Here is a 10,818-nt window from a genome sequence, read left to right as displayed (position 1 = left end):
TATTTAACGTCCATAATTATGAATTGTCAAGTGTCAACAACTTTGTATCTGGACGACATACATTAATATTGGAGTGATTCAAACCGGGAACCTTATGATTGAAAGCCACCGGCGTTAACCACTGAGCTAACACTCCACGTTATCATCCACTGGAGTTATCATCCACTGGCCCTCCTTCCTGCACCGCTGACGTTACTTGTTACAACATTTATATCATGTTATGATTCATTTAATATAATCTAAAAAAAAAAACTATTTCTCGTGCCGATATCACCTTCAGGTGTTGGTGTCTTCCTGTTAACAGTGACGTAAGCACGGTATTATCTATCGAGAGTCACGACGCACCTTATATTATAAGATGTATCACCATATATATATACTGAGAGAAAATATTCGAATTCAGATCTGAGAGAGACAAGCGTCAATTGCACAACAGAAAAACATTTCATTTTGAAGCAAATCACGATGAAGTTGTACGTGTTCGCTATCTTGTTATTGGTCGTCGTAACCGATTGCACCCAACGTAAGTTTGTATCTTTTACGATATTCAATATCAATTAACTGTAACTATATATACGCTTTTATTTCATGTATTGAAATTTCACGTTTTTCTTATCGTAAGTTGGTTACAATTTGCAGCACTAAAACAATGACAATATTTAAGGATCATTTAAGGATCCACTGGGCCAGGGGCGGATCTATGTGTTTTATGTATATATATATATATATATATATATATATATATATATATATTATATATATATATATACATATATATATATATATACACACACAGAACACAGTACCTATTGTACATCTTAAAGTTTTGTACCAAAGTAAAAAAAACTGGATCGTGCTATAAATCGGTTGCATGCATGTGCTATTAGGATTAGAACTGAGGATATACGTGTAAACCCAACAAATCCAGGTTAATGCATGCATTTGTTGGGATTACGCATATCCTCAGTTATTTCTGTAAACCTAATAGCACATGCTACCGATTTATCATATTTATCAGCACGATCCAGTTCTTACTGTGGTACCGCAAAACTTTAAGATGTACAGTATAGTTACTGTAATCTCTGTGTGAATCGGTAGTCCCATAGATGGCATATAGAAAAACGTTACATAGCCTACACCTATAGTATCGAAACTAGCCTGAAAAGTTGGAACACTTCGCGCCAAATCACACGAGGACCGGGTCCATGGGACACTCTAGTTCTTGCTAAAATGCAGCACAAAGTTATAAAGTCTCAAAATGTGTTTGCCAAATTTTAACTTCGACCTGTCCAGCTTACTGCCGTAAAAGCTCAGTGAAAATGACACAGTTCTAATCAATTTTCACATTAATATTCATTATTTTTTATTGAGATATCTGTCGTTAAACATTTTTAGCTGAACAAAATTCGCCTGATTTTTTAACAGGTCCGTAGATTCTACAAACTTCAATCAAAATTTGCCAGCCCCGCCCAACAGATCATGCGCCAATCAAATCTCTCTGTTTTGTTTACGATCGTTGTGCCTAGCCTAGGAATTACTTTCACTTTCGTGGCTAGCCTGTGTTAGGTCCATTATCTTGAATAGTATCTTTCTTTCGGTCTTACCGATGTAGCTTGCGTAATTGTGTCATTTCCTTCCATTACAAGGCATCAACAGGTTTTTTCAGACGTTTCCTCCGTGAAATTGGTTCAAAAAAGTGGACGATACTAGTTTATATTTGTTACATTTGTGTAATGAACATGTTGATATGGGCGGTCGCAGTGATTTTACGGTAAATCGTTTGCGCCATAAGGGCAACAGAAAAATAAGTATCTTTCTTCCGGTTGCGACAGCTTTTCTCCATTAAACCCACCTGGTCAGAGTGAATTTAGAATAAGAAACATTTCATCTGCTTCAGAAGTTTGTTTTCCGAAATTCATCAGCAAACACGTATTTACACTTGAAACTATTACCAACTACGGAGACACGTAGTTGATATTACTCCAAACCGTTTTTTTTTGCATAAACAAATGTCAGTCGGAAGAAAGTCATGATATACACACCATCATATCAATTAATTTATATTTACATATTTATTAATGAATCGTGTCCTAGAATAATATATGGAACAAAAAGGCGATAACCACTCACGGTCACCTGGGTTGTAATTTGGTTTCGAAAGCAGTGATTATATAAAAAAAATATATATATATATAAAAAATAAAAAGTGAGCTGATGTTTTGTTTATGATACTTGTTTTGGTCGTTTCCGGGTAAGTTGCCGATACGAAAGTGCTGGCATGTGTGTGGGGATTGTTTGTGTGATGTTCTTGACTAGTAAAAACAACGTAACTAAAAAGGTCGAAGGTCAATGTCATTTGGGGTCAACATATGTCAAAGTCTGTCTAGAACATTTTAAACATGGCAAGTCAAGAAGCAATTCTCTTTTGACGTTCGAACTTGTTATACTATTTGGAGTACCCAAAATAAGTGTTAGACCTCTTTTGAAAATGGAGGCGTTGAAAGGTCATTTTCGGACAACAGACGGCATCTCATGGAATACTTTGTTTCAGGTATATAACCTATTGTATCCTCTCTCTTTTTCTTTAGTTACAGAAGGAGAAACATATAAAATAGGTATTGGCAAAAGACAGTGGACAGAAGACAAACGGTCGACAGGATGGACCATTCAAGACCGATCAGCAGCCGTACGTTTGACCGACAGTGGTCTCATCTCTCTTTTTTTCTTCATAATCATTCGAATTTTAAGTGTGCATATGTGTTGATGACCTATATCGGATAGGGTATAGCATACGCTCATTGAAAGCCCCATTGACTTACACATTAAATTACAAAAGTAATGTGGTCTCTAAGTCTTAGATAGAAGTTCTCACTAGCTAAACGCTACCCATCCATGGATAGCTGACAAGTTGGCCTTTCAGGGCACCAACAACTTCCCATATCATGACGGTGAAGTTTTTTGTTGCTATATATCAGGGCCTAAAGTTTTTGTCACTTGTAAACCAACCTTTTCACTCGTTATAGTATAACAATTTTCGTACGCTGCTCCTGGGAGACCTAGAGGGGTCTAAAAATCGCCTCAATTAACCACCCCCAAAAAATGCTCTCCTGTTGCATTTTTTGGCACTTTTCCTGAGATAGGAGAACATCCGGGCGGATTGATATAGGCTCTAATATGCCAGGAGTATGCCACTGTAGAGTACAGGTGGACAAAAGTGTGACCCGCGGGCCTATATATATTTTTTGCGGCTTGTTAGGTTTCAAAACTCTTTTTTTATGGGGCCGCATAAAGTGTATACCTTACTGTAATAAATATCTCTTCTTAGCACTTACAATATACTCAATGGGAAGCGATGAATTTGGCTCAATTAGAGAATTTAAGAGGGGGGGAAATGAGTATTATATATGTATATTTTAAGTTTTCGTAAATATTGGTTCTACTGCATTGTGATAGGATATTTCAACATGGCAGATGGACAATGCCCGTCTGTGGGGCTTTCTGAACATTCGTTTCCAATATATTACAATATTTCCATTTATTCTCATCTTTTCGAGAGTGTATACATCCTGTTGTGTTGCGGCTCGCAAAAATTGGATACAGAAACTCACTTTGACCCCCCAGATCAATTCCGTGCCCGTCCTAATTAGTTGATGTGGGAAGTAAGCCCGTATACCCCCATTAGAATACTCCTACCCCCTCTCAATTTGGAATGCTGATTATCTCTATAGCTCTTTTAAATTCTAGTGTCCAAGATATGTGTGCCTAGTGAGAATACATTGATACACTGATCATATATATAAAAAGTCACTAAAGAAATATCTTCCATTTTAAAATCGCAATTAAGCAGCAAATATTCAACACGCTGTTTCAGTTGAAAGTTTCCAATATGATCTGCTTTGATCCATGCAGGTGTCGTTTGACACAAAGTATACACCCCTAAGTTTAGAAAAGAAATCAAAGAACTATATACTTTTGTCACTCTAGAGAAGGTCCTGTAGAAAGAGTGCAGAGGCGGGTTCCGGGAAGGCTCTGTAAGTGGAACACTAATTGAGAAAACGTTAATTAATCAGAACTGTTTTCCACAAATGTAGAAACTGGGCCAATTTTCCACCCCAATTCAGCTCAAGAATCTGATCACTCTGATCAGTTGATTTGAGCTATTCAGCCTGTATTGCAAATAAGGTATACTCGTTTGTCCTCTCCATTTTGAATGAATATTAACTCTATATCTCTATTATTTGTAGTTTCCAAGATACGTTCGGTCGAGATTCAACCGCTTAGCAGAAAGGACTCCTGAAGAACTTTTAATCGTAAGTTTCACCCACAGTAGTCGTAAATGTGTTCTTCATTCATTTTCATTGGGTCCAAAAAGCTCGTGGAATCCGACCAAGGGCCATTGTGCGCCTCTTGAATCATATAATTCCGCAATTGAAGAGGAATATTTTCCCATCTGATGTAAAAACACACAGACCTATGCCCCTGACTTCCACGACGACCTCAGCAAAACTGAGAGACAGGCTATCAAAGGACTCCGGAAGCGCAATGATATTGTCATCAAGCCAGACAAAGGTTTTTCTATTGTCGCAATTGGCAAAAAATATATATATATATATATATATATATATATATATTAGAATATATGAGGTTGTAAATTGACGAAAAGTTAGCATTTTGGGACGAATCCCATCAAAGATTTATCATTTTTTAATGAAGCGAATTTCTGCTTCAGTGTGCAAGTTTTCTATTCTTCACAGTCATCAGAGCCTTAGACTCAAAACTCATTTGCTCCGACGACGCACATGAGTATGAACACAGGTATCTATCTTACCCGGATATTTCTTGACTGTCCTTTGACCCCTTCAGAATTATCAGCCAGGGCATTAATATTGTCAACAGATTAATCCCAAAAGTCTAAAAACACGTATTCCGTTTCTAACCTATGTAAAATCCCCCGTCACCCCCCTCCCCACCATAAAATCCCTTAAGGACTTTGTGCACGCGTTTTATTTGAAACTATCATTCAATATGATGAAAATCAAATCATATTGAAATCGCGTCAGTTACACGAATAGCCACGGATGGATGTTGTGGTGAAAGCACGATTCACATGGCGAGGAAGAGAAAAGCACATGGTTTTATGGCCTATGCGTGATTTATACACGTTGAGTCATTCTTTTCTATAGTTTTACACTCATTTTAACTAGAACGAAAGCAACTTCTTATATTAAGAAACTACAAGTTAAAAATGACGTCATATAATCACCGATCCTCCAAATTGCAGAAATGGCAGAGAGAAAACCACATTAGTGAAAGTAAAGTGACTGATATATTATGAATACTTTGCCAGTATTAGCAAAGTTAGGTATAAGACAAAAGGACAATTGGAATGGACTGGCAAATCGTTAACGTTTAGAACAATCACCCGAACCGAATTGTATAGTTGCTTATAATAGCGTTTTCGACTTGAATATATTGCGCATTTATATGCATCTGTGTTATAACATGATAACACGTGTTATGCTAGAGGCACATTTTATTGCGGCCTGTGTTAAAAAATATATATATAAAAATAAAAAAATATAAAGAAAATAAAAAAAATAAAAAAATATTTTATATTATTTAAAAAAAAAATATATATATATATATATATATATATAAAAAAAAATAATACCACTACGATTTACTGTATTGTATCTTTAACATATCTAGCTCTCGCATGCTCCCAAAACATAACACGTGTTAGTGTGTTATAACACCCTGGCATATAAATGCATAATATGCTACACGTAAAGAACAAATATAAGCTCACACCTTTTCGGCTTGGGTGGAACAATCATCGTTCACAAGACAATATAACAAGATTTAGTACTCGGTGTTATCGAAAGATTGTCTCATATATATGTAAAAGTAAAGAATTGATTACTAGCACCCAACGTTGACACTTTCCCTGGGCTAACTTTTGGTGGAAAATTGGCCCAATTTCTTACATTTGCGAAAAAACAAAATTCTGAATTATTTAAGCTCTACTTACTGTCAAAATACACTACCCAAACTTTCGCGCCTTAAAATGTTTGCTTTAAAATTAAGCCTCGACGTGAAAGTTTGTTGGGATTCTTAAAACATTAACGTTTTTTTTTTCTTCTCAATTAGTGTTTCACTTACAGATCCTTCCGAATCCACCTCAATCTTTCTATAGGAACCTCTTTATAGATAGACGACTTATTAGTTCTTTTATTGTTTTTCTAAACTGAGGGGTGTACTAAGGGGTGTAAACTTATGGGTGTAACTTAAGTGGTGTAAACTTAGGGGTGTACTTTGTGTCAAGCGACACCTGGATCAAAACAGAGCATATTCTAAACTTTCATTTGAAGAAGCTTGTGGACTGTTTGCTGATATAACTGCAATTTTAAAATGGAAGATATTTCTTTATGGACACTTAAATGATATGTCTCCAGGCTTGATGAGACGGGGGGAGGGGGGGGGGGCTACAGCCACATATCCCGAGGAAATATGGAATGAATAAATTATGTATTCTATATACAGAAAATGAAATCGTCAACAACAAAAATTGTACCCGGGACGCCACAGCCATTTGCTTTCTCATCATGGGGTTGTTATGATATAATCTTGTAGTTGCACAACATCAGTGTTGATTGAAAGGCCACCGTATAAGTAACATACATGTCAAACAACGGGAGCGGGGAATTTTATATTATTATATATATTTTTCCTTTCATATTTTGCCTTACCTTCTCTTTTTCTTTCTCTTCTTTTTGATTTCAATGTAGGCTCAACCAACAGAAGACGACAAACCATCTTTAAAGGACCTGATGCACACGTTAATTAACGAGTTGAACCTTAAACTGAATGAAGACAGTTTTATGTTGGAAAATTATGGGTCCTACTGAAGATTTAAGATTAAGTAGTTGTTTTGTTTGTGGTCAAATAAGAAGTTTTCTATAATTAAAAAAAAAAATTGGTGCAGAAAATGAAATGTTACTTTCTTAAAAGTCCTGTTTGTAAGTAGATAGTCAGACATCTTTCGTAATAAGTATTAAATTTGTAATCCCCGTCTTTGATCAGGCCGTTAGTACAAACTTTTCATTCCCGTATACTCGAACAGTTTTTAATTTCTATATATAAATTTCTATATATTTATATATATATATATATATATATATATATATATATATATATATATATATATATATATATATATATATATATATAAATCGTAAATATATCACATATTTTGTATCGAATACCAAACTTCGACAGGGATAAGGGCGTTCTTCAAGAGAAATCTACACCATTTCTATACATAGTACGTTTCCGAGGTATAGAAAATAGATATCAACTCTGTATGTACTTTTTATACGAGGTTTTTTGTTTTCCTTTTTTAACACTCCTTTCTTCAATTGTTCAGAATTCAATCAAGTAATATAACATATGATTAATTTTATCTTCTGGATAATAAAAATTATAATCATGCAAACAATTAATACAAATTCCTGTTCGTGTCTCTATGTAATATTATTGCGGAAGTATAGTGCACCTGTATTTAGACCTTTATACCAGGGATCTTGTGTTCAACACCCACTGTCACGGTGGCCACCAGCGTAGGAGGGATAAGGGTAGACACCCCAGTCCAAGTTTCTTGAACCCCCTCCCCCTTCGAAAACAATACGAGAAAGATGGAAATATCAATCAATTTTTCCTGATATACACTTAGTTTATTAAATTTATATATAAACGAATCATTGTCCCCAATTTGTTTAGATAATGGCATAGCCATTGAAGTTATTATTTCTTAAAGGTTAAGTGTTTTTTTTTCATCTTGTTGATGTATTGCACACTACGGAAATCTTTTTATTGGTATCGTTTTTAGAGGAAAAGACATATAAACATTGTCCAGTACTTAGAACACATGTGAATAGTCATATTGGAGTAGTTTACTTTACCCTCTTCACTCGGATTCTCACCTTTCTGTTGATATTCGATTACAATCCTTGTTATTCTTAGGAACAGTTCCTCACAGGCGACTTCAAAGTGTCCCCCTCCCCAGGCGCGTAGCCTAGAGGGGGGGGGGCTAAGGGGGCGACCCCCCCCCCCCTTGAGCATATTTTGTTTGTATTTTTTTATGATATATTAATTAATATTATATATGAATTAAGTATTGCTCTACCTATTCATTGCTTCAATGTCGAATTTATGAAGAAAAAACCCTTTCGTAATAACTCAAAGTGTTAGCTGAGTGTATAACATTAATGTGTTAGCTAATTCATTATATTGCACTTCACATTTTTGGATAAAAATCTTTTCATATGCAGAAAGATAAAATCTAAATAACAGGTAGTCTGACGATGTTCATGCAAGAATGGAAGGTCTTATTCCATGCATGTCAAACTGCCAATACCCACCACACCCCACCCACACCCCACCCACACCCCAATACCAAGCAAACTTTACAATCTAATAGTGCAACATACATATAGGGTATGTACTTGGCTGTAATGGAGGGGTAGGCACCTCTGACTGGAGAACTCATCGTGCTCTTTAGTTCTTGGAGTATTTATGCAGCTTTGGTCTCCACCTGACACTCACTTCTCACCTGTGGCTCCAAGTATAGCTGTTTCCGTGTATTAGCGGCCATAACCTGGTCAGCCGCTTCGACAGGCCTGCTGATCCAAGTGAGGATCGCCGTCCGTATGAAAGCCATTTTAACATTTAATCGGGAATTTTAGATATCTTAAATTGTTTCTTATTTCAGATATCTAAAATTCTATTTCAGATATCTTAAATTAAGTTCGAGATATCTTAAATTTAACTCGAGATATCTGAAATAGAATTTTAGATATCTGAAATTAGAAACAATTTAAGATATCTAAAATTCCCGAATAAATGTTAAAATGGCTTTTCATACGTCCGGTCTTCTACCCTTCAGTGAGGCATTGCTTCTCCATACATGCGAAAACTGATGACGCGAGGAGTGATTGAACGGGGCAGTAGGCGGGGGTGGGCGGGGGGAACAGAAGAAGATCTGATCACCCCTGCACTGCAGCTAAGGACGTCGCCAGTTTGTCAAAGTTTTCATGAGACTGGACTATGGTATATCTACATCAAAGCAACATCCTGAGCAACTCGTTCTTCATACAGACTTCATCTCTAACAAGCGAAAGTATTGTTCAAGCCTTCACTTCATTTCACTTCAACACTATATATTATTGTTTTTTTATTTTTATTTTTTTATGATTTTTTTGTCGAGAGACCACTGGTTCTGAATCCCGTTCTAGCCATTAATTTCTTATCTCTAGTTTCCATTCTTTAAAATTTCCCAGACGGTTTCCGTTATGCATTTACTTATATACAGATCACGTTGACAGTAACCATGCAAACGTTCCAAATGTAATCGGTTTCAAGCACAGATCAAGAAGAGCCACATTATATCAAAACTATACAGTATGAAATGTTTCCACCGAAAGGAATTGAGAGCGGTATTGCAGAACTTAGCAAGCATAGACTATACGGATGATGTGTGACCTGATTAATTCACTTTGGCTTCGGCTTTGAGTGAGGAGTGCAACGTTTCTGTATGCTGCCGTCCCGGACACACACAAAATCGTAATCGTAATTTACGAACTTTGCGATCCGCGCTATAGTCATTGCCGACTTTTTGCAATTTTGAAGGTCAGTATAAGAGTGACTCCATAGTTTTCCATTTCGAGAAATCAAAAAGCCTAAATAAAGGTCTTGAAGTGCATTTGCCCAGATGACATCACAGTCCCCTATACTGTAATACCACTTCCTGGAGTAGATAAAGGTTTAGCCAGTTAAAATATGTTGCACGCAATCAACCATATCTCAAGTTTAAAGAGGCAGGATATTGAGATGGGGGAGGGGGAGGGAAGGGGGGTAACTAGCAGCGTGGATATTTTCTCTCTTCAATGTGAGTTCCACATTGTTATCAACAGAAGAGTCGCGGAGGATAGTTGTATGAGTATAGAATGGGGAATTCCTTTTTGGCAGCTGAAATCTCAGACGATACAAACTTTGTTGCAGTCATGATCAACGCTGTGCTGTTAAGCTGAGTCGTATGTATGTATTTGTATGTATGTATTTTAGATCCTCCTGTAAGCAGGGACTCGCGAAGAAGCCTCATCGGCTTATCGAAGCCGCAAGCTGACCGAAGTCAGTCTCTTAGATTCGTATTTAACGTCCATGATTATGAATTTTCAATTGTCAACAACTTTGTAACTGGACGACATACATTAATATTGGAGTGATTCGAACCGGGGACCTTATGATTGAAAGGCACCGGCATTAACCACTGAGCTAACACCCCACGTTATCATCCACTGGAGTTATCACCCACTGGCCCTCCTTCCTGCACCGCTAACGTTACTTGTTACAACATTTATATCTTGCGGGGAAAAAAAAAAGGTGAGCACAACTTTTCAGCTGTTATGATTCGTTTAATATAATCTAAAGAAACTATTTCTCGTGCCGATATCACCTTCAGGTGTTGGTGTCTTCCTGTTAACAGTGACGTAAGCACGGTATTATCTATCGAGAGTCACGACGCACCTTATATTATAAGATGTATCACGATATATATATATATATATATATACTGAGAGAAAATATTCCAATTCAGATCTGAGAAGGACTAGCGTCAATTGCACAACAGAAAAACATTTCATTTTGAAGCAAATCACGATGAAGTTGTACGTGTTGTACGTGTTCGCTACCTTGTTATTGGTCGTCGTAACCGGTTGCACCCAACGTAAGTTTGTATCTTTTACGATATTCAATATCTGT

General features: G+C 36.5%; 2 protein-coding genes across 4 annotated transcripts in view; both read left to right on the top strand.

Moving 5' to 3' along the window:
- The first annotated feature begins 368 nt into the window (after nt 1–368).
- LOC139968821 (uncharacterized) lies at nt 369–7,222 on the top strand. 2 transcript variants are annotated; one of them, XM_071973267.1, is made up of 4 exons: nt 370–523; nt 2,589–2,686; nt 4,245–4,310; nt 6,789–7,222. In XM_071973267.1, exons 1-4 carry the CDS (start codon nt 466–468, stop codon nt 6,906–6,908), a joined length of 342 nt encoding a protein of 113 aa, XP_071829368.1. In that variant the 5' UTR covers nt 370–465; the 3' UTR covers nt 6,909–7,222. The 2 variants fall into 2 exon arrangements, with proteins under 2 accessions (XP_071829369.1, XP_071829368.1); XM_071973268.1 differs by lacking the exon at nt 4,245–4,310 and having other exon boundaries at nt 369–523.
- Nucleotides 7,223–10,624: 3,402 nt separating this feature from the next.
- LOC139968820 (uncharacterized) overlaps nt 10,625–10,818 on the top strand; it is a 9,162-nt gene continuing 8,968 nt past the window's right edge. Inside the window, exon 1 of one of the 2 annotated variants that reach the window (XM_071973266.1) lies at nt 10,625–10,783. In XM_071973266.1, coding sequence (XP_071829367.1) covers nt 10,717–10,783 — 67 coding nt within the window. In that variant the 5' untranslated portion in view covers nt 10,625–10,716. The remainder of the gene's footprint in view (nt 10,784–10,818) is intronic. The other variant, XM_071973265.1, reaches the window with a different exon arrangement.

Source organism: Apostichopus japonicus, chromosome 6 (genome assembly GCF_037975245.1).
Source record: "Apostichopus japonicus isolate 1M-3 chromosome 6, ASM3797524v1, whole genome shotgun sequence".
Lineage (NCBI taxonomy): Eukaryota > Metazoa > Echinodermata > Holothuroidea > Aspidochirotida > Stichopodidae > Apostichopus > Apostichopus japonicus.
The sequence above is the reverse complement of the archived record's forward strand: the minus strand, read 5'-3'. Positions and strand labels throughout refer to the sequence as shown.